We start from the raw sequence: 25,220 nt of genomic DNA, 5'->3' as shown, positions 1-25,220 counted from the left end.
AGGCAGGGGGATTGCGATATACTTGAACAAATTAGCATTGAGAGGGAGGAGGTACTAGTGGTTTTAGCGGGCTTAAAAGTGGATAAATCCCCAGGCCCAGACGAGATGTATCCCAGGCTGCTGTGTGAGGCAAGGGAGGAGATTGCAGGGGCTCTGACACAAATTTTCAGAACCTCTCTGGCCACAGGAGAGGTGCCAGAGGACTGGAGGACAGCTAACGTAGTACCATTATTCAAGAAGGGTAGTAGGGATAAACCAGAGAATTACAGGCCAGTGAGCCCATCAGTGGTAGGGAAATTATTGGAAAAAATTCTGGGACACAATTAGTCTTCACTTGGAAAGGCAAGGATTAATCAAGGATAGTCAGCATGGCTTTGTCAGGGGGAGATCATGTCTAACCAATTTGATTGAATTTTTCGAGGGGGTGACTAGGGATGTGGATGAGGGTAGCGCGGTTGATGTAGTCTACATGGACTTCAGTAAGGCTTTTGACAAAGTCCTGCATGGGAGACTGGTAAAGAAGGTAAGAGCTCATGGGATCCAGGGCTAACTTGGCACATTGGATCCAAAATTGGCTTAGCAGCAGGAGGCAGAGGGTGATGGTCGAAGGTTGTTTTTGTGACTGGAAGCCTGTGTCCAGTGGTGTACCGCAGGGATCAGTGCTGGGTCCCTTGCTATTTGTAGTGTACATTAATGATTTAGATATGAATGTAGGAGGTATGATCAGTAAGTTCGCAGATGACATGAAAATTGGTGGAGTGGTAAATAGTGAGGAGGGAAGCCTCAGGCTACAGGATGATATAGACGGGTTGGTCAGATGGGCAGAACAGTGGCAAATGGAATTTAACCCTGAAAAGTGTGAGGTGATGCATTTTGGGAGGACTAACAAGGCAAGGGAATACACAATGAATGGTAGGACCCTAGGAAGGACAGAGGATCAGAGAGACCTTGGTGTGCATGTACATAGATCCCTGAAGGCAGCAGGACAGGTAGATAAGGTGGTTAAAAAGGCATATGGGATACTTGCCTTCATTAGCCGAGGCATAGAATATAAGAGCAGGGAGGTTATGATGGAGCTGTACAAAGCCCTAGTTAGGCCACAGCTGGAATACTGTGTGCAGTTCTGGTCGCCACATTATAGGAAGGATGTGATTGCATTGGAGAGGGTGCAGAGGAGATTCACCAGGATATTACCTGGGCTGGAGCACTTCAGCTATGACGAGAGACTGGACAGGCTGGGGTTGTTTTCCTTAGAGCAGAGAAGGCTGAGGGGGGACCTGATTGAGGTGTACAAAATTATGAGGGGCATAGATAGGGTAGATAGAAAGGAACTTTTCCCCTTAGTGGAGGGGTCAATAACCAGGGCCATAGTTTCAAGGTAAGGGGCAGGAGGTTTAGAGGGATTTGAGGAAAAACTTTTTCACCCAGAGGGTGGTTGGAATCTGGAACTCACTGCCTGAAAGGGTGGTAGAGGCAGGAACCCTCACAACATTCAAGAAGCATTTAGATGAGCACTTGAAATGCCATAGCATACAAGGCTAGGGACCAAGTGCTGGAAAGTAGGATTAGAATAGACAGGGCTTGATGGCCGGCGCGGACACGATGGGCCGAAGGGCTTCTTTCTGTGCTGTATAACTCTATGACTATGACTCTATTTCAGGTTAGTTTGCAATGTCTCTCGTTAGTCTCTCAGTATGTACGTTAGGATCAGCCGGACTACTTACTTGCAACAGAATCAGACAGCTCCTCTAATACCTTTACTTCTCTATTGCTTCTCACAGGCATCTTGGCCTGTAAAGCCAAATCTATATTGCTGAGCTGGTGATCAATAAACACTCTGTAAAATCTTATGCCAGGTCACTGTGGCCCTGTTATCAAAAAAAGTGCAATAGATTGCTTTCCCAGTTGGATCATGTAGAATTCATACCTTAGCTCCTGTATGTATTTTTTACACTGCTGCCATTATTTTTATCTGCACTTACACCAGAAGACGGCAACCAAAGGCAAATGGATAATCGTCTCGCCATCAGCTCCACTTAAATATAAATGACTGGACCCACGTTGTTCCAACAGCAGTGAAGCCACGGGTTTTCCTCAGCCTCATGAGCTGTTAAAACATTGAAATTACGATGCGGAAACTGGCCATTTGGTCCAAACAGTCCGTGCCGACATTTACCCTCCACATGAGCAAATACTTTTAATCACACACCCATCTTATTCCCAGATCCTTTCACCATCCATCCAATCTCATCTTGAATGTTGGCACAGTTTCGAGGCAGCACGGTGGCATAGTGGTTAGCACTGTTGCCTCACAGCGCCAGGGACCCGGGTTCAAATCTGGCCTCGGGTGACTGTCTGTGTGGAGTTTGCACATTCTCCCCGTGTTTGCGTGGGTTTCCTCCGGGTGCTCCGGTTTCCTCCCACAGTCCAAAGATGTGCGGGTTAGGTTGATTGGCTATGATAAATTGACCCTTAGTGTTAGGGGGATTAAATACGTGGGGTTACGGGGATAGGGTGGGATATGTGTTGGTGTTACAGGGATCGGGTGGGATATGTGTCGGTGTAGGCTCGATGGGCCGAAATGGCCTCTATCTGCACTGTAGGGTTTCTGTGATTCTGTGAAACACTAACCCGGGAAGTTAATTGTACGGCTCCACAATTACCTGCGTAAAGAGGTTTTCTGTTGCCCTCTGTCCTAAATTTCTCACATTTAATCTTGTATCCATGGCCCCTTGTTCATGACCGCTCAACTACTGGAAACATTCTGCACAGGTGTGGAAGGGATGACCGAACAAGCGAGCGTCTAACCACCTGACATTCAACGGCATTACCGTCGCTGAATCCCCCACCACCAACATCCTGGGGGGTCATCATTGACCAGAAACTTAACAGGACCAGCCACATAAATACTGTGGCAACAAGAGCAGGTCAGAGGCTAGGTATTCTGCAGCGAGTGTCTCACCTCCTGACTCCCCAAAGCCTTTCCACCAACTACAAGGCACAAGTCAGGAGTGTGATGGAATACTCTCCACTTGCCTGGATGAGTGCAGCTCCAACAACACTCAAGAAGCTCGATATCATCCAAGACAAAGCAGCCCGCTTGATTGGCACCCCATCCACCACCTTAAACATTCACTCCCTCCACCGGCGTACCGTGGCTGCAGTGTGTACCATCTACAAGATGCACTACAGCAACTCACCAAGGCTTCTTCGGCAGCACCTTCCAAACCCGCGACCTCTTCCACCTAGAAGGACAAGGGCAGCAGGCGCATGGGAACACCACCACCTCCAAGTTCCCCTCCAAGTCACACACCATCCTGACTTGGAAGTAAATTGACATTCCTTCATCATCGCTGGGTCAAAATCCTGGAACTCCATCACTAACAGCACTGTGGGAGTACCATCACCACATGGACTGCAGCGGTTCAGGAAGGTGGCTCATCACTACCTTCTCAAGGGCAATTAGGGATGGGTAATAAATGCTGGCCTTGCCAGCGACGCCCACATCCCATGAACGAATAAAAAAAAAAGCAAAACAGGCCCAAGGATTCCCTGTGGGGCCTGAAGGAGCACTCTACTCCTCCGGGCCCACATATGAAATATTAAATAACTTACTTTTCTGGGCCTCTTCTAGCCCCGGATCTGCTTGCTGCCCCATTGGCCTTGCAGGGAACCCACGACGGCTGCCCCACTCAGGCCTCGGGTAAAAATTGCAGTCGGGCCTGATGACATCATCAGAGCCTGATCTGCATATTTAAAGCAGGGCCCAGCGGCATTCCAGCAAGTGTCTCATGCGCCGGCTAAAAACAGTAGGTTAAAACGATGTCGCACGGGATGGCAGCGGTATCAGAGATCACTTCCCTGACTTAAATTCGCCCTGTACCCCATTTCCACGTGGCGTACAAGGTTAAAACCTTTCATGTCTCTTTTTTCCTTCTCTCTTGGCTTCAATTTTCGGCAGAATAGAATGATGGTCTGTTCTTTCACGACAATGGTTATCCATTGTTTCTGACTCAGCTTTACTCCCTTATTTTTGACACCCTTTATTCTTGGTTCCAGGGCTATGGAGAGAGAATGGGCCAGTGCGATTAGTTTTGAACTGCTCTAGCAGCAAAGAGCCTGCACAAGCGCTATGGACTGAATGGCCTCCTTCCTTGCTGTAGACGTCTGTGGTTCTGTGTTTATAAAAATGGGCTCTTTGCGATTTACTTCTTCCAGCAGGATTTTAAAAATATCTGGTGATTTTTCTTTCCAATTCTGAATTGGTTTAGATATGGATTTAGATGGGTTGTCTAGGTTTCTTACTTGGGCCTTCTTGGGTTCTTTGAAACTTCATTAGCTAGACCATCAGGACAAAGCTGATAGACCGTTAACAATTACTCTGGATTTCTTCTTAGGAACCTGGCTGGGGAGATGACTAGGTTCGATATGGTGCTTCAGGTGATCGATCAGAAGTCTCAGTAATCTCAGTACTGAGCATAGATCTGGTCTCCATATTATAAAAAGGATATAGGGGCATGGAAGAAGGTGAAAAAAAGATTTACAAGGAAGATTTACCAGAACAGAGAGGTTATTCATATCTTTCAGGAAAGATTGAACAGGCTGGGGCTCTTTTCTCTACAAAAGAGAAGGCTGAGGGGGTGAATTGATAGAGGTCTTTAAGATTATGAAAGAGATTGATAAAGCAGACGTAGCGGAGATGTTTCCACTTGTGGGGGAGACCAAAACTAAAGGCCATAAATATAAGAGTCACTAATAAATCCAATAGGGATCTCAGGGGAAACTTCTTTACCGAGGGAGTGGTTAGAATGTGGAACTCGCTACCATAAGGAGTGGCTGAGGCATTAAGGGGAATCTAGAAAGGTACATGAAGGAGAAAAGAATCGAAGGATATGCTGATAGGGTGAGATGAAATGGGGTGGGAGGAGGCTCGTGTGGAGCATAAGAACAGAAGAATTAGGAGCAGGAGTAGGCCGTATGGCCTTAAACATCGGCCGAATGGCCTGCATCGCTGCTGCAATTTATGTAATTCTATGTAAAATATTTTTGACACGGTGTTGCACGAGGGCCATCAAATTCTGCAATCTTATCTGGATGTACGTCTTCAAGCTAGAGAGAAGGGATTGGGGAAGGAACGCTGACAGAACCTGCTTTTAGCAGGCAATCATGGAACCGTCCATTCTTCACTACGACAGTGAAATAACTGTGGTTTACACCAAGCTAAAAATATAATCCCATAAATGTGATTTTTTTTTTAATTCACGGGGTTTACAACTACAAATTCACTGATTTGAAAAAAAAGAAAGCAAGCTTTCGATCACAGCAAACAGCATCAAATATCTAAAGATTGTGGTGATCGAGTATAAAAAAGACTCAACAGAATAATTCATGGCCTGGCTTGCCTGCAGCATCCATCTCTTTTAGATGTATGAACACTCTTCCCGTGAGCAGGAAGCACAACTACTAGGGATATGAAGTTGTCAATTCTACCATCTCTGGAGAGCTCCATTACAAACTCACCAGGATAACATGCTTCAGAAGGAGCAATTGTATCCACAACCACACAAACAATTCCACTCCTGGAAGCACATTATTAAAACAATATTATGTTAGTACAAGGTTGTGAAACTTAGCCTGTGCATCTCTGTTAGCCTGCGGATGGTACTTACAGTGGAAATAAAGCTCCTCGTCTCCATCTTGACTGGCCTTGCTGTACCCACAATGCCTGAAACAGATGGGATTCAAAGTTCACGTCATGTAGATTTAAACCAGCTACAACCAGCTTAAGAAGCAAATTACCCCTAAAAATTATCAATGCTTCTTGCACCCATTTGGAGGCACTTTTTTTTTTTAAACGAACATAGGAACAGGAATCAGCCATTCAGCCCTTCGAGCCTGTTTCGCAATTCAATTAGATCATGGCTGATCTGTATCTTAACTCCATCTACCCGCCTTGGTTCTGTAACCTTCAATACCCTTGCCTAACAAAAATCTATCAATCTCAGTTTTGAAACTTTCAATTGACCCCCAGTCTCAACAGCTTTCTGGGGGAAGAGAGTTCCAGATTTCCACTACCCTTTATGTGAAGAAGTGCTTTCCGACATCACCCCTGAACGGCCTAGCTCTAATTTTAAGGTTATGCCCCCTTTGTTCTGGACACCCCCACCAGAGGAAATAGTTTCTCTCTATCTACCCTATCAACGCCTTTAACCATCTTAAGCACCCCAATTATATCATCCCTTAATCTTCTATACTCAAAGGGATACAAACCCAGTCATCAACCTGTCCTCATAATTTAACCCTTTGAGACCAGGTATCATTCTGGTGAATCTGCACTGCGCCCCCTCCAAGGCCAACATATCCTTTGAGGTGCGATGCCCAGAACTGAACGCAGTATTCCAGATGGGGCCTAACCAGAGCTTTATATAGCTACATAGAATGCACAGCACAGACACGGGCCATTTGGTCCATACCGCCCACCCCCACCAATTTGGTGTCGCCCACAAATTTTGAAATTGTACTTCTGATTCCCGAGTCCAATAGTTAGCTGTAGCATGACTATTTGCCAATTCTCCTTTCATCTCTGTAATGACTCTTACAGGTTTCACAGGCTGAAGTCACTATCTGCTATTTTGCCCAAGTGATCGTTCCTCCTGTCTGAGCCTAGATAAAGACTATCAGCAGGTTAATCTGGTTCGCATATGTCCACCCACGTTCCTTTGCAACAAGAACAGGGCCTCTGGCCAATTCTTTCCCCTTCCCTCCCTAGCCTTGTCGCAGTGAATGTAATTATACAGCTCCAACTTATACCCTGGCTAAGATCAGCTAACACCAGAAGCTGGGCACCGACCCTGGGCCCGCCTGGTCTGTTTAGCGGTGTTTGTGGCAGTGCAGCCAGATTTTATTTGTGGAAGGATCCCCTACTTGGCATCAATCAAGAGGAGAACAGTGGCTCCCACGGGAGAAAGTAGGAGAGAACATCATCAGGTCAACTCCATTGTGCTTTACCTCATAATGATGCATTTGTTGACGTATGACAATTCAACCATAGTGTCTCTCCCCTAAAGCTTCAGAATTACTCAAATTCAGCTGTACGCTGATGTAACTTTGGAGTCACTCCACCACGGGTATTAACAGCAGATTCATTCACTGATGCACGACCCATCTGGCGTAAACCTCCCACGATACGTTTTTCTCCCCTGCCTGCCAATCTTGGAATGCTGGGATCTCTCGTGAAAAGCTGCAGCATTAGAATCATAGAATGATACAGCACAGGTGGTGGTCATTCGGCTCATCATGCCTGTGCTGGCTCTTTGAAAGAGCTATTTTTGGAAGAGTTAACCAAATTCTGCAGACAGAAAGGCTTAAACTGTTTTCACAAGTTGAGAGGCGCCTTGCTGTGTCACTATAGGGTTTTGAATTGCTTGCTTGTAATAGCTCAGTTAGATTCTGAACGAACCAAAATTGCAATTCATTAAATTACAGCACCAGACAAATTAGTGAAAAAACTTCAATGCCAATCTTCATCCTTTATGACGGGGGAAAAAAAAACAAGGAATTCTGAAACAACACACTGAAGGTAACACAATTATCTGCTTCAAATATTGCATTGCCGGCTGTGTGAGATTTCATCTGTCAGCCAAGTGCCTAGCTTTTCAATCCGGTGAATCGCCTTAAACATTGTACAGTAAGTTATATTAATATCCCCCTCAGGACAGAGGGCCGAGCAAACACTGACTCCAGCAATTTCTAACAGCCCCACCGTCAGGTTCAGCAGCTCCTCCAACATGAAAACAAGAGGTTGATCAGCAGCTGGGACCAGAAAAAATAGGTTATCGCTTTGGGTGGGAGCTCAAGGAAGATGCTCATCGACCTGCTGTGCATTTCTAGCATTTTCCAGCGTTTTTTTTTGAGGAGGTATTAATCTGATAGAGTAAAGTGTGAAACTCTTCCAGTATCAGGCCAGTCACATTAATACCCTCCTCATGCCCGGCACAGAAATGGGCTTTGATGTGAGGGGTTGGGATATATTTACCTTCTCCAGACAATAAATCCGAAGACCATGGACACCAGAACAATCAGCCCCGCTACAGAAACCACAGCAATGACAATCACTGGATTTTGCTCGCTGGATGCCATGGCAACTGTAAAAAAAATAGAAAGCACAGAAGTGTACGTTAAACATGCACTGGCATTGTTATGATAAACAAAATGGTGTATCAGCTCAGGAAGTACACTCGTTTTAATTTCATCGTTGGTAAGCTGGTTTAGATAAAAGCCAAAGTTTCTGTAACACCCTTTGATTTTTGTTGAATTAACTATACTGCTAAAATGATGATTAGAGAGTGACGACCAGAGGAGCAGGACGGGTCAGAGCACTGCCTTCCTTCCTTCCTTCCTTGGGGGGGGTCTGCGTTCAAATCCAATCAATGGGACGGCAGTCTCCTCTCTCTCCGCCTGGAAATAATCTTAGGGAAGTGACTTTAGCAGGTCTAAACCCAATGGGCACAGGCCCACAATACCAAGTGGACCATAGATCAGCTCGAACTGGCAATCTCACTTTGAGAAACCATTAGGGCGGCTGGTGAGGAAAGTAGCAAAATGATATTCAGGTGCGGGAGAGAAGAGGATGCTGTCCTGAGGTTAAAGCTGAGGTGTGTTTAGGGGCTGACTGGAGGCAGTTTTACACTACATCTACATCTGACCTGGAAGTACCAATATTGAATGACAATTCCATTCCCTAGGACTGAAACACCTCGCCTTAAGAAGCTCAAAAATCTTTTTTATTTTTAAAGGGCCTCCTGTTATATTTGAATGAGTTACTGATTATGACAACAGAAGTGATGGAAGAGATACAGCCATTAACTTTGATATTCAAAATTTAAAGGACTATTTTATGAAACAGTGTTTCTGAATTTTTGATGCGTGTTTCTGGCAAACAAGAGGCTCCACGGCAGGAGTGCAATCTCATAAAATGACCCTTAAGTATGGACATTAATTCTGTTTCCGCAGATGGTCAGTCTTGTGAACTCAAGGTTGGAACCTGATGGGGTTTTTTTGAAACTTATTTTTGTGAAATGAATAAGCCAAATAAACAAACAGGTATCAAACGTTTGTAATTTCTTTTAGCAGTGTATTATTTCAATTTGGATGGCAAAATTCACTGACTGAACTGTTGGGTTAATGTCGCAATCCCACCCTCCCAGCAAGCACAGATCAGAGGATTGAGGCTGCACTGTTATTGCCCTGCCTCTGACCTGTGTCCCCTTCAAATGCAGCATCTCCGCTGGGATTGCAGGATTGTAAAATTACTGCTTATATTTGTTACAATTAAAACTACTAAAACCTTAGTTAATTAATGTCCATAACCTTTCCAAACCCTTGTGTACTTTAATTCAATAGTTCCTCTGGAGGACAGGTTCACTGGTCTGCTCTCTCTTTAATGCTGCCATTGTGGCGGAGCCACTGAATGACTCTGGGCAACTGTATATAATTCCCTTTAACAAGGTTCTAACACCAGCCTAAGCCGGTACCATTGTGTTAGACATTACTGTGTTTTGTATATAGTGTTTGTATGTACGGGGCGTGGCCCCTTTAAGAGCGTGGGACAACGCGGGCAAACGCGATGACATCATGTCGCAAACCACGTGACTGCCTGCGCAGTCCTCGTGGAATCTCCATCTTGTTAAGACTTGTTTTCGTGGTTCTCCTGTATCGATCTCAACAAACTGTTTGAACTCGTTTAGTCTTACATTAAAGACCTGTTTGATTGATCTCCTGAGTCGACCTCAGTTATTGGTTACCATTTTGGAATCAGGACTCCAACCAGGCTATCCCACCACGCACAACACGTTGCACCTAGTAACCTATGTTTTTTGTTTGGTGAAGGGGTGGGGAGAAGAGAATTATAATTTGTAAAGCTGCTGAAAACACAGAACATTTGCCAAGGCATTTTTTCCTCATTGGCTTTTTGCTCTCCCCTTCCTTTCCTGAAGGCCTTGATTCCTTACCCGACTATGGTTCCACGGGCACTGTGTTGCCATCTGCTACATTGCCGTGACGGCGAATGCCGGCAGGCTATCCAACCCTGGGGGGCATCCCAGCTGAGTCCGATCTTGTCCTCACTCGATGTCCGTGCAAGTGTTCTTCCAGCAGGGGTTGCTGGATAATGCTTAGTTGTCGGAATCCTGCCTGATTTGTCCCTGCGGAGCTTTGGGTCACTAAAACCATCACCCTGCCCGAGAACAGCTAACTCGGCGCACATCAGGGATCTAATCTGGGACTTTCCGCTTTGTCTGGCTCAGATTAATAACTCGTTGAGCTACTGAGAGATCTACTGGGAAATGGTGAGGGCAAACATTCCAGCAACGCCTGCACGTTTATTATGGGGTCTAATTTTAGCTGGTCTCTGTAAAGAGTTGGTCTTCTTTATTAGAACTGCCAACGTGATCTTAGAGAATTTTCACTGTACTATTGAAGCAAGTCGAAGTTCCTTCTTTTTTAGTTAGTGGCCTAGCTGGGTAGGTTATAACTTCCTAATCCAGGTTACAGGTTTGAATCCCAGGGCTACTTGGTGGACAAGTCTTAAATATGTGTCAGTTCCATCCTTGACCCCTACCACCCCCCCCTTCCTATTTCTCATCTACAAGCTGCTCCTCGGTGACATCATCCGAAAACACGTCAGGTTCCACGTGTACACTGACAACACCCAGCTCGACCTCACCACGGTCTCTAAATTGTCAGACTGTTTGTCCGTCATCCAGTACTGGATAAGCAGAAATTTCCTCCAAATAAATATTAGGGAGACCAAAGCCATTGTTTGTGTTCCCCGCCATAATCTCCGCTCTCTAGCCACTGACTCCAATCCTCTCTGGCAACTGTCTGAGGCTGAACCAGACTGTTTGCAACCTTGGTGTCGTATTTGACCCCGAGATGAGCTTCTGACCACATATCTGCGCCATCACTAAGACCGCTTAGTTCCAACTCTGCAAGATTGCCCGACTCCACCCCTGCCTCAGCTTATCTGTTGCTTAAACCCTCACTCATGCCCTTGTTATCTCTAGACTCAACTATTCCAATGCACTCCTTGCCGGCCTCCCATCTTCCACCCTACATAAACTTAAGCTCATCCAAAACTCTGCTGCCTGTATCCTAACGTGCACCAAGTCCTGTTCACCCATCACTCCTGTGCTCGCTGATCTACATTGGCTCCCAGTTAAGCAACACCGGAATTTTAAAATTCTCATCCTTGTTTTCAAATCTCTCCATGGCCTTGTTCCTCCCCATCTCTGTAACTGTAATGATCAGTAACATGTCATTCTAGAATGGTACACTAGGTGGAGCTGTATATTTAGTGGTGGGCTACCCACAAGGCAGTAGTCAAGATGGATGCCAGTAAACTAGTCCACATGGCTGAATAAATGACTAGCTCAAGCTAGCTGTTCATAATGAAAACATCTATTTATTTATGAACATAACATGGTACCAGGATTGGTAATATCTGCTGAATATTGTGAAACGCGACATGGAGAATTTGAAGCCACCAGAGGGTTTGAAACTCACGGGGAATGTCAACTGCAATTGGCAGACTTTCAAACAACAATTCGAACTCTACATTGCTGCCATCGGGTTCGGTACAAAGCCAGACGCAAGGAAAATAGCGTTACTGCTCACGGTTGCAGGCCCGCAGGTGATAGAGGTATTTAATACGTTTGTATTTGATCAAGAGGAGGACAGAGAAAAAATGGACGATGTGCTAAAGAAGTTTGATACACATTGTTCTCCCAAAAAGAACGAGAACTATGAGAGGTACGTGTTCCGTTCACGGACACAGCAGCAAAATGAGACTTTTGATAGCTTTGTGACCGATCTGAAACTGAAAGCACAGACATGTGATTTCTCTGAACTGAAATCATCCATGATTCGTGGCCAGATTGTGTTCGGTATTAATGATAAAAAGGTCAGGGAACGTTTGTTGCGAGAAACCGAACTAACATTGGAGGATGCTGTGAAAATATGTCATGCCAGTAAGCTAGCTCAACAGCACGCAAAGACTTTCGGTGAAATTAATAATAATGCGACAATAATGAGTGACTGTGCTGCTGTCGGTGCTGTGTCCTACAAGGGGAAGAAACGTGGGCAGAACAGAAATGCAAAGCAATCGGAGGATGGAATTTTTAATTGTAAACGTTGTGGTTACCAGCACCAGTCAAGACAATGCCCTGCGTTTGGGAAAATGTGCACAAAATGTAATGGAAAGGATCACTTTGCCAAACAATGCTTTTCAAAAGTAAAAACAAAGAAAGAGCAACAAGTTAATGTGATTGAGGACACTGATTTAAGTGAGACTTTTTTGTAGGAATGGTGTCATGTGACAATATCGAAAAGGATACAGAAAATGTGCAGCCCTCAGGAATGGACAATTCTGAACATAAAGTTAATGCAGTAAAAGAGGACAAATGGATGATCCCACTGCAGGTAAATGGAGCATTAGTTACATTGAAACTAGACACTGGGGCAAAAGCAAACTTAATCAGTATGAGTGACATTAAAAATATGAAAGAAAAGCCCAAAATACAGAAAAAGTCAGTACTACTGAAGAACTATAATGGACAGAAAATAGATAGCTTAGGTGTATGCAGACTTAAAGAGACAGTCAAAGACAAAGTGCATCATCTCATGCTTTCTGTTGTTGCTGAAGCACTTGATTCACTACTAGGTGACAAAGCTTGTGAGGACTTAGAACTGGTCAAGAGAGTCTACTCGGTGGATTCTGTAGTGAGTAATTTCCAGGATGTGTTCAAAGGATTTGGAGTTCTACCATTCACTTACAAGATCCAGCTAAAGGAGGATGCTCAGCCAGTGGTACATGCTCCACAGAGAGTTCCAGCACACCTGCATGACCGGCTCAAGAAAGAACTGAGCAGAATGACCACACTAGGAGTCATCAGGAAAGTCGAAGAGCCAACAGACTGGGTTAACTCCATGGTATGTGTAAAGAAAAAGAACAATGAGCTAAGAGTATGCATGGATCCAAAGGACTTAAATGCAAACATAAAACGTGAACACTACCAGATTCCCAAGCGAGAAGAAATCACCAGTGAAATGTCAGGTGCCAGATACTTCACAAAGCTCGATGCCTCACAAGGATTTTGGCAACTAAAACTGGATGAAGAGAGCACCAAATACTGTACCTTCAACACACCATTTGGCAGGTATTGTTTCCTCAGAATGCCTTTCGGGATAATATCTGCATCTGAAATCTTTCATAGAGCGAAGGAACACATAATTGAAGGTCTGGAAGGAGTTCGGGTCTATGTTGATGACATCATCATCTGGGGCTCCACACTGAAAGAACACAATGAGAGACTGACTAAAGTGCTACAGAGCATACACCGGAAAGGACTGAAGCTCAACAAAGCCAAGTGTCAGTTTGGCGTCCAGGAAGTCACTTTCCTAGGAGATAATCTATCTGGTAAAGGAATAGAGCCAGATATGGAAAAAGTAAACGCCATACTCAAAATGCCCTGACCCACTGACAAAAAAGGAGTGCTACGCATCATGGGGATGATAAACTTCATTGGAAAGTTCGTTCCTAACTTGTCAGCCAAGACAGCCTGTCTGCGAGACCTGCTATATAAAACAAATGAGTTCGCATGGACAGAAAGACATGAACAAGAGTGGATGAACCTCAAAACACTGCTGACAACCACACCTGTACTCACCTTCTTTGAACCAACAAAGAGAATCAAAGTGTCAATGGATGCATCAAAAGATGTCCTAGGCGCAGTCTTGCTACAAGCAGAGGGTGAAGATTGGAAGCCTGTTGCCTATGCCTCCAGGTCTATGACTGATTCTGAGTGTCGATACACCCAGATTGAAAAGGAATGTCTAGGCTTGGTAGTTGGACTAGAAAAGTTCCATGGCTACATATATGGACTTCCCACCTTCACAGTTGAGACAGACCACTGCCCACTGGTTGCCATCATAAAAAAAAATCTGAATGAGATGTCTCCAAGGATTCAACGACTCATGATGAAGCTGCAAAGATATGACTTTGAACTGATCTACACACCAGGCAAACACATAGTGTTAGCAGATGCAATATCCCGAGCACCCACAATGAGTCATGTGAGCTCTACTGAGGAAGACGTGGATGTTCATGTGAGTATGGTCACTGCTGCGCTGCCCGTGTCAGACACAAAATCAAAGCAAATAGCAGAAGAAACAGTAAAAGATACAGTGTTACAAACAGTAATAGAGAACATTCATCATGGTTGGCCAAAAGGTTCCTGTCCAAAGTACTATCACATTAGGTCAGAGTTGAGTGTCGCAAGTGGACTATTACTAAAACAGAACAGAATAGTCATTCCACAGGCTCTACGTCGAGACATGCTCAAAAGGATTCATGAGGGACACCTCCGAATTGAAAAATGAAAAAGGAGAGCAAGAGACACTGTTTATTGGTCTGGCATAAATAAGGACATTGAGAACATGATAGGCATATGTGAGACATGTCAGAAGCACCAAAGCAAACAAGCAAAGGAACCAATGATAGTAGCTGACTTACCAACAGCACCATGGCAAAAGGTTGGTATGGACCTTTTTCATTTGAATGGTAAAGACTATCTAACAGTGATTGACTACTATTCTAACTATCCTGAGATGGCACTGCTCTCAAGCACATCAGCAAGCAGTGTCATAATGCATGTTAAATCCATCTTCGCCAGACATGGAATTCCCAGGATTGCCGTTAGCGACAATGGTCCGTGCTTCAACTGTAAGGAGTGGCAACAGTTTGCAGCACATTATGACTTTCAACACATCACATCCAGTCCTCTGTATGCTCAGTCGAATGGTAAGGCAGAGAAAGGTGTTCAAGTTCTCAAACAGCTACTGAAGAAAGCAACAGAAAGCAAGTCTGATCCTTATCTCGCCCTGCTGAGCTACCGAGCCTCCCCTTTAGACTGTGGTTCTTCACCTGCTGAGCTCCTAATGGATCGCAAGTTGCGCACCATGCTGCCCTGCTGTGTAAAAGAAAAGCAGAGTAAGGAACTGAGACAGAGACTTCAACTGTTAAAGCTGAAACAGAAATCACACTATGACATCCAAAAGTCTGAAACCATTGACAAGGGATGATGTTGTCAGGATTGACGATCCAGATGCATGGAACAGGAAAGCTACAGTTCTTGAGGAAGTAGGACCAAGGTCATACACTGTTAGAACTGAGGAAGGACAGATTCTCAGGAGGAACCGCCGTTCCCTCCTGAAAACACAAGAAACTATCCAAGAGCAAATCGATGACAATGCCGCAACTGAATCTTGTCACTCACCACCAGAGCAATCTAACACAAACACACATACAGGCTCTCATGAAAACATATCAGACTTACCTGTGCTGAGAAAATCCACACGTGAAGTAAAAAAGCCTGATAGACTTAATCTTTGAGTATAAAGAAAACTATAATAAAAGAATGAAAAGCTTAGAGTTCATAAAGTAAAGCTTTGAAAATGTGTTGACTGTTGTGAAGATGTTTATGTCGTTATGATTGATTGATATTGATTTTGTTTAACCTCTAAGGAAGGGGGATGTAATGATCAGTAACATGTCATTCTAGAATGGTACACTAGGTGGAGTTGTATGTTTAGTAGTGGGCTACCCACAAGGCAGTAGTCAAGATGGATGCCTGTACACTAGTCCACATGGCTGAATAAATGACTAGCTCAAGCTAGCTGTTCATAATGAAAACGTCTATTTATTTATGAACATAACAGTAACCTCCTCCAGCCCTACAACCCTTCGAGATATCTGCGCTCCTCCAATTCTGGCCTCTTGAGAATTCCCTATTTTAATGGCTCCACCTTTGGCGGCTCTGGAAGTCCTTCCCTAAATCTCTCCACCTCGCTTTCCTCCTTTAAGAAGCTCCTTAAAGCCTACCTGTCACCTCCCTTAACTGAGTAAACTAGGCCTGTATTCTCTTGAATTCAGAAGAATGAGAGGGGATCTCGTTGAAGCATACAAAATTATTACAGGGCTTGATAGGGTGGATGCTGGGAGAATGTTTCCCTTGGCTGGGGAGTCTAGAACCAGGGGCCACAGCCTCAGGATAAAGGGTAGGCCATTCAGGACTGAGATGAGAAGAAATTTCTTCACACAGAAGGTGGTGAATCTTTGGAATTCTTTACCCCAGAGGGCTGTGGAGGCTCAGTCATTGGGTATATTCAAAACAGAAGTCGATAGATTTCTGACCAGTATGGGCATCAAGGGATATGGCGATAAGGCCGGTGAATGGAACTGAGGCAGATGATCAGTCCTGCTCTCATTGAATGGCGGAGCAGGCTCGAAGGGCCGAATGGCCTGTTCTTAATATCTCCTTGTGACGATGGCAGCGGTTGTTGTTCCAGGCCACTAGGTGGGAGTGCCTCACCAAAGGGAAACTGGCACAGGTGGGAAATGGTATTGCTGATCACCACAAGAAACACACCTTTTCCACCGATCGGCAAGCACTGTTACCATGGAGAACTCAGTGTCCTCCACCTTCTTACCATCTCTACTGAAACAAGCTGTGAGGAGAAGGCCATGTTTTTGTGAGTGGGGAGAGTGCGAGGAGAGAGGGCGCCAGCCGTGGCTCGGGCGGTAGCGCCCTCGCCTCCGAGTCAGAAAGTTGTGGGTCTAAGTCCCACTCCAGAGACATGAGCACATAATCCAGGCTGACACTTCAGTGTTGCTCTGTCGGGAGGTGCCGTCTTTCAGATGAGATGTTAAATTGAGGTCCTGTCTGCCCTATCGGCTGCACATAAAAGATTCCATCGTACTATTTAAAAGAGGAGCAGGGGAGTTCTCCCCGGTGTCCTGGCCAGTATTTATCCCGCAACCAACATCACCACAACAGATTATTTGGTCATTATCTCATTGCTGTTTGTGGGAGCTTGCTGTGCACAAATTGGCTGTCGCGTTTCCTGCATTACAACAGTGACTCCACTTCAAAAGTACTTCATTGGCTGTGAAGCACTTTGGGACGTGATGAGGCCACGAAAGGCGCTATATAAATGCAAGTCTTTCTTTCTTTACAAAAGGCCAAAATATAAGCGCACAGTAAAGTGCCAGGTTGGATCAGTAGAGCACACTCTTGCCCACTGAGTCATATGGTTACAAATTCAAACCCTTCTCCAGAGCTCGAGCACATCGCTGAGCTCAACATTCCTGTGTCGCACCGAAATGGAATGCTGCATTCTGGGAGGTGCTGTCTCGTTGTTCTGATGGCTAGTAAACATCCCACAGCACTATTCTAAGAAAAGCAAGGAGCTATCCTGGAGTTCTGGCAATCATTTCTCCATCAACCAACACCAACCCCCCCCACCGCCACACACACACACAAATATCTGGTCATGCACCTCATTGCTATTTCACAGCACAGAAACAGGCCATTTGGCCCATCAAGTCAGTGCCATTGTTTTACACATACAATAGCAAAATACTGCGGATGCTGGAAATCCGAAATAACAACAGAAAATGCTGGAAAAACTCAGCAGGTCAGGCAACATCCGTGGAGAGAGAAACAGAGTTAACGTTTCAGGTCGAAGACCTTTCGTCAGAGCTGGAAAAAGACAGGAATGGGGATAGATTTTAAAGCAAGTGGGAGCTGGGAAAAGGCGGGGGGGATGAAAGAACAAAAGGGAAGGTCAGCGACAGGATAGAAAGCAGGAGAGATTAAGAGACATTGAGAGATATTCAAGGGATAAAGGATGGCTCTGGATGAAGTGTGAATGGCCCTGGCAGAATGAAGGACAGCTGCCATGTGGGAGGGAAGAAAAAAGCCCAGACGAAAGTGTGGATTAAAAAAATATATATATATGATAGGAGCCGAGGTTATGATCTGAAATGGTTGAACTCTATGTTGAGCCCAGAGGGCTGTAGAGTGCCTAATCGAAAGATGAGGTGCTGTTCCTCGATTGTTTTACTCCACTGAGCCACTTAGTTTAACCGCGTTCTCCCGCGCGAACCGTATTACTCTTTCGAGATTCATACTTTCAAGCAACTGCTTGAAAGGGATTTATGAGCCCTGCTTCAACAACGGTTTGAGGCAGAGAATTCCACTGTGGGATTGCGCTGTGCGAAAATACAGCTGCTGCGTTTGCCGACATGACGAAATGATTAGCATCTTGGGCCAACTTCAAAAGTATTCTGCTGTGTGAAATGTTCATGAGGTTTCTGTGAGATGATATATTAGTGCAGCTCTTTTTTAAAAATATATTATATTTTGAGAAACAATCTCCTTTCCACATGTATTTTTTTATTTATTGTGCAAACTCTAGAAAAAGCAATTCTCTAACAATTCATTTGGTGTTGAAGAAAACCACATAACACGGTCTCTAGTCTGCCTTTTGAAGATGAAAGTTAACAAGGCTTCAAATTGTCTTGATTTGCTACATAACATCCATTTGCAGAGCGAACTGACTCGAAGAAAATCTTATTAAAATGCAAACTGATGTATTTTTGCTTTTAATGGGCATACGTACAATACACATCACTAATGATTCAATTTGATGCTTATTACAGCTTCTAGTAATGATTTAGGCAATGGGGTAAAAAAAAAAATCTATTTTAATTTTTTGTGCTCATCTCTGTGCAGCTTGTTGTGTCCATAATTCACAGAGCTGGTTTAGACCATAATTTGTTAAGTTACGGATTACTATGAAACCAAGTTAAAGGCAGAGTCCCACTGAGTTCCCTAATGATTCCCAGTCATCATCAAGAGAGATATCTGAACACTGTTTCGCACTTGCCCCCTGTTAGTGCTTCCAAATTGTCAGTTAACAACAAATCTGATAAAGGACAGACAGACAGGAAGAAAGCCGGACAGGCAGAAAGAAAGAAAAAAGGCGAGAGAGAGAGTATGCCCAATTTTAGCCCGCTTCGACCAGGGTGTGATTGACTGAACTCATGTTGCCGTCAGGGCACCTCAGGAATAGCCATGAGCTGTCGTGAGCCTCAAGGGGTTTCATTCCATCGACGTTCAGCTTGGATGTGACCACACCATGCATCATGCAAGTCTCTGCCCACTCTTCGGACAAATGCCATGATGCATTCATCTTGCGGCAGTCAACTGTCCTGACATAGGCAGCGTGAGGCACGGGTGGTTTTCACCTCGGGGTTCGCTGCCTGTTTCGTACAACCCCCACCCACCACCCCCACGAACTGATCCCACCCCGCGTTATCAAGGCTAGAGAGCGAGAGAGAAAGACAGCCTTGCATTTATACACAGATGGTGCACGTAAGCTGCATCATATCTGGATGGGCCAGTTGATCTTTTCCTGTCGTTTGCGTACGCTCGTAATGGCTGATGGGACGACCCAGGTAGATGGATGGACATCTCCCTTTTGTAACACTTTGAAATTATTAAGTAATTCAACAGAATAAAGTAGGAACATGGGAAATGCTAGACGAAAAAAGACCAAGGTCTTTCTAGTTTACCTTCCACCATCCTGGTTGTCACAGGATACAATGATTGTGGAGTTGTTGACTAATCACAGCGACCAATCTCTATCAATTAGTCTACAACAGGCCCAGACACGACACGAGGAAAACCCCCAGTGGTGGAGAGCTTTGGGAACCATAGGTCCAAAGTCACCTGTTCCTCCCAAGCACGCTACATTTACCACATCATGTCTCAAATTACTCATACACTGTATCCCAAAATGTTATTTTCTAAAAGAAATCTAATTTTCATTCAAATGAATCAATACTAACTGCTTCCACTGCCTCCGTAGGGAGCCTGTTCCATAGATTGACCACTCGATCACCGATATATTGTTTCTGCAGTTTAGTTTTGAATTTACAATTTACCCCCTTCAAGCGGAGGCCGTGTCCTCTGGTTCTACTGTTCTGGACAGGGTGAAACAGCTTTTCATGGTTTACATTATCCAGTGCCTTTAGCATCCGAAAAACAGCAATCACACCAACGCTCAACCTTCTCTTTTCCAGTGAGAACATGCCCAATTTACACAACCTCTCCTCACCATCCAAATCCCTCTGTCCCTTCAATTAAGATTAGAAACTTGTTTTTTTGAATTTGTACAACGCAATTGTTCTACCAAGTTTACAGCAGCTCAACCACAACTGTTACCCGTCATCCCTGCACCACATTGCCAACCTGTCCTATTTAAATGCTTAACAGTGCAACAGGCCACGGAAGTGGGAAGAGCTGCTTGTTTGATCCCACTGTCGCAATGGCCAACAGCAAGATACGTTGACCTGAATAGTGTGCATCTGTATTCAGTCACAGAGCAGCGTGTTTACACCATCTCCTTACTGGTGATGGATCTCAACCATCTCAATTTCGTTCTTAATCCTTGCTTCAGGGATTTCCAAGACAGCAAATTGTCTGCTCATGGGGAGGTATGCATGGCAGCTCGTGTGACATAATGGGGAGTGTAAAAGAAGTCTCCCCACTTCCAATAATCTTCATTAAAATGGGAAACATAACAATTTTTTTTAAAAAACAAGCCCCGATTTTAACCTCCCTCACTCACCAACCCCCACGCCCCTCAGCACCTGATGAGAACGGGGCGTGTGGGGTGGGGAAGAGAGGAGGTGGGGGGTTATAATGTGTGCAGCGACCGACACGCCTGATCCTTGCTGGCCTCGTGTAATTTTAACAGGCGTGTTCTGGTCAGTCCCACAGGGGAAATCTAGGGCCCAGGCCTTCCCTCCCCCGACCGCGTAGCCACCACCACTTACCATTCCTGCAGGCCACTGGTCAGAGCCACATTCGCCCGACTCCCATCCACCCGCCTGATGTCAGTGACGCAGAGTTCAGGCGGCAGTCGGGCCCGGTATATTTAAATAAGGCCCGGGAGTTAAAATGGCCCAGGCTATACAATCGGCAAGCCGGGTGAGCTTAAATGCCTCATGCTCAACCCTTCACCCTCAGTAAAAATCAGGGCGAAGATCTGTACAGATAAGAGAGTCAAACTTTACACCATTGCAACGAGTGGAATATCCAACTTATTTAATGCATCACAGAGACCACCGTTATACTGGAGGCCATCACTGCTGATTAATCAGGTCTCGCTCCCTTCTTTTCCTAATTGCTTTGTATTGGGAGCTTTCAACCTGGGAACTGAAGGGTCCCCAACCCCAAGCTATTGAAATAATCACTAATGGCCATATTTTCCATTCTTCCGTAATTCTGGAAGCAAGGTAGAGGAGAGCGATGATTGGGATAGTGTTAGTGCTTATGAGCTATTCGTGCCCGATTAGTGTTAAAGAAAGACTTGCATTTATATAGCAGCTTTCACGGCCTCGGGACGTCCCAAAGCACTTTACAGCCAATGAAGTACTTTACGTGTAGTAACTGTTGGAAGGTGGGAAACGTGCTGGTGAATTTTCCTGCACCTCCAAAAAAAGGATTGAAAAGGCCGGTATCGCACTAGAGGAGCAGAAGGAGAGGGAGCAGAGCAGGGTATAGCAGACACACACATCAACATGGGTACTATCCCAGGCCGTGGGCATACTGCAACAAAGTCAGCTACCTGGGTATAGCAGACACGCACATCAACATGGGTACTATCCCAGGCCGTGGGCATACTGCAACAAAGTCAGCTACCTGGGTATAGCAGACACGCACATCAACATGAGTACTATCCCAGGCCGTGGGCATACTGCAACAAAGTCAGCTACCTGGGTATGGCAGACACACACATCAACGTGGGTACTTCCCAGGCCGTGGGCATACTGCAACAAAGTCAGCTACCAGGGTATAGCAGACACGCACATCAACATGGGTACTATCCCAGGCCGTGGGCATACTGCAACAAAGTCAGCTACCTGGGTATGGCAGACACGCTCATCAACGTGGGTACTATCCCAGGCCGTGGGCATACTGCAACAAAGTCAGCTACCTGGGTATGGCAGACACGCACATCAACATGGGTACTATCCCAGGCCGTGGGCATACTGCAACAAAGTCAGCTACCTGGGTATGGCAGACACGCTCATCAACGTGGGTACTATCCCAGGCCGTGGGCATACTGCAACAAAGTCAGCTACCTGGGTATGGCAGACACGCACATCAACGTGGGAACTATCTCAGGCCGTGGGCATACTGCAACAAAGTCAGCTACCTGGGTATGGCAGAAAAGCATGAGGAGGTTCAGGTACTCCGGGGAGGCTGTGACTGAGGTCTATCACCTGGCAGTACCAGTGGCCTGTGAAAACCTCACAGTTACGATACACCAGAAATCCCAGGAATCCAGCACCTTATTTTCTGCACAATGAATGAGACTGTGACTTATTAAAAGTGAATTAATTTTATTAGATGTTTCAGTAATTAGTGTTTGTTGTGCTTTGCTAGTGTGTTTACCTGTTGTGTTGCTTGCAGATGTGCCCTATGAATAAATGCTGTCTAGATGATGGACCAGCAAGCACTGATAGTAGACAACTTTCCGTTACTATCTGGCCGGGATCAATGCCGGGGATCTCCTTTTCTCTAGCTGCTGTAGGCTTATTCTTTTCTGAGATAGCACCTACTTTAACCAAGGCGGGTAAATGGAGTTGTGATACAGATCAGCCATGATCTAATTGAATGGCAGAGCAGTCTCGAAGAGCTGAATGGCCTACTCCTGTTCCTATGTAAATTGTGCAGGGCTCTGTGATAGGACTGCCAAATGGCTGTTCTTGCGCTACTCCATGCATTGCATAGCTGGTGGGCGCCTGCTCACAAGGTTCATTGATCTGCCTGAGTAAAGAAGACAGGAAATCTGTAAGGCCCCAGAAGTCATTCGCTCACAGTTGCCTGTAACTGTTCTGCAAGTCAGCTGAAGCAGGCTGTGACTGCGCCTTGCAGTTTGGACCTCAACCCGGAGTAGCAGCAGTGGGAACATCCATGGGAGGTGCTGCTACTCTGGCTGTGCCCTGCGTAACCTAGGTCCCCAAAGCAGATGCACTGATGTTGTCACATGCTCAAAGCACAGTGCGCCGCAGTTACCTGTTGGTCCAACCTAACCATGCTACTTTCCAATGTTGTGCGTGTGGTGGTCTGATGCTGTCCCACGTTGCAAAGCAGGTAAAGCAAGGTTCGCGTACAACTCAGGACAGTGAACCATGTTGTACGAGGTGGCTCCTCATCAACTCTGACCACTGCTACTTCTTCATCACTGGTGCAGGCTGCCCTATCCTGTACCCCCTAATCAATTTCACTGGGATCCCCCTCTGCAGTGTGTGTGTGTGTGTGATTAAAGTGGGGGGTAGCGATAGTTGGTGCTCTTCAGCTGTGCCACAGGGTTCTCCTTGATCTATTAAGAGCGCAGATGGGAAAATAAAAGTATGCTAGCGCACCTACGAATTAGGTACTGTATTATTACAGATGTAAGCCAATTTACACGCTTGTACACAAAGTACAAAATATCATGCAAAGCAAATAATATACGGTTATTATGCTAGCAGTTTTGCACATCTCCCTGACCGCCATAGTCCCTGCACCTTCCAGACCGAGTGCTCTGATACACACAGAAATTCCTTCATGCAGTGCATTCGCTTTCCAATTAACATTTTACATGGCCCTGCTAGATGGCCTTCGACTACCTTGCTTGCTACATCCTTTGCATAGAATTTGCAGCACAGGAACCGGCTATTCGGCCTAACTGGTCCATTCTCCACACGAGCCTCCTCCCACCTTTCTTCATCTAACCCTGTCAGTATAACCTTCTATTCCTTACTTATCTAGCTTCCCCTTAAATGCATCTCTGCTAGTCGCCTCAACTACTCCTCATGGTAGTGAGTTCCACATTCTCCCCAGTCTCTGGGTAAACATTTTTATATGTCAGTTTACATACATCTTTAACAATTACTACTTTTCCTTCATATCCATTTTTATCTCACGCTTCTGCGCGACAGTAATATTCATGCCTTACCTTCCTGTACTTCGTTACATCAAGCCACTTCTTCTAGACACGGCAAGGTCCTTGGAGCGCGGGAAAAAAGCACTCACACTTGCCTCCTTAACGTGATTGGGGGCAAGGATCTGCTACCAAAAGTCTGCTCACATTAATCCAGTTTCCAGTCCACCTAGGACCCTGGTCGGTAATCTCTTCTTTCTCTTCAATCTTTATCCAAACCGTTCTACACAAATACGGTGCCCTCTAACACTGCGTTAACAAACCTTTCAGCTCAGAGCAGTGAACTGGCTCGGCAACTGCTTGCGAAACATTAAAGGGTCATTATTACAGGTGTGATTGGCTGCCATTTTCCATGGCCGCGAACAAAATGACTGTCACAAATTGCACATTTCAAAACTGTGCATTATGCAATTTAAATGAAGCATAAATTACAATGAATAATAAATATTTCACCCATTTTTCCATACAGGAAAATCCAGTAAAGATGTTATATAAAATAAAGTCTTTAGCTGCGCTTTCCCCAAATTCCCCCTTTCCCACTGTTCCCCCATTCGCAGTCCTACTTTTAGTTTGTTAACTTCAATTCAAATAATTTTCTAACTTAAATACTCAATTCTAATATTTTTCTTTTTTTTTAAAAAGTGTAAAATCTTCAACTTAATTTTTCTGATCCTTCATAATAAGAAAACATTTTTTGGGGGAAAAAGTGCTTCTTGATTGGCTAAAATAGAACACTGTCCCCAAAGGCTGCTTTTCAATCAATTAATCATTCAAATAGCTAAGGAACTGAAGATTGACACAGTTACTACATTGAAGGCGCTATATAAATGCAACTTGTTGCGGCTTCTCTGACCTGATCACATGACGCTTTAACATGATTTGCTCTTTCACACATTAACAGGGCTGGTGAAAGACAAGGAAAGTCAGAACCGGGCCTGGTACATCTAGGGTTAACGATCTTCAGCTAAAGTCCGAGAGAGCAGGTTTAAAAGGGGGGGGACTGTAAATAACTGAACCTCATGCCGACATTTATAGGGCGATAATCCCTGTAACATCCCTGTCCTCTCTCAGGCCTCCCCCACTTCTGTTTTGTACTCTTACCAGATGTTTGTCTAGCAGCCTCTCCCCAGTGACACCGTCAGAGAGACCTGCAGTCAACAGTTTCAGAATACAAGTCGCATCACTCGACAGACACAGATATCTCCCTCCAGAACGCTTCAGATTAGGTGACAATATACTTCTATTCCTATGCTGCAAATTATTCCGCTCAGCTTCATTATCTCCACAATTAGCCATGTGCAATAAGCATAATCTTTAATTAC

At 45.1% G+C, this 25,220-nt stretch overlaps 1 protein-coding gene across 1 annotated transcript in view; it reads right to left on the bottom strand.

The window, feature by feature from the left end:
• The window catches only part of LOC147103094 (ephrin type-A receptor 7-like), a 276,169-nt gene that overhangs the window by 65,370 nt on the left and 185,579 nt on the right, over positions 1–25,220 (bottom strand). Inside the window, exons 6-7 of the mRNA XM_085963175.1 lie at positions 8,036–8,144; positions 5,670–5,725 (exon numbers count right to left, since the gene is read on the bottom strand). Coding sequence (XP_085819301.1) covers positions 5,670–5,725; positions 8,036–8,144 — 165 coding nt within the window. The remainder of the gene's footprint in view (positions 1–5,669; positions 5,726–8,035; positions 8,145–25,220) is intronic.

Source organism: Somniosus microcephalus, chromosome 20 (genome assembly GCF_052327205.1).
Source record: "Somniosus microcephalus isolate GS21.2 chromosome 20, FLI_Smic_1.0, whole genome shotgun sequence".
Lineage (NCBI taxonomy): Eukaryota > Metazoa > Chordata > Chondrichthyes > Squaliformes > Somniosidae > Somniosus > Somniosus microcephalus.
Note: the sequence above shows the minus strand (reverse complement) of the source record. Positions and strands in the feature narration are given on the sequence as shown.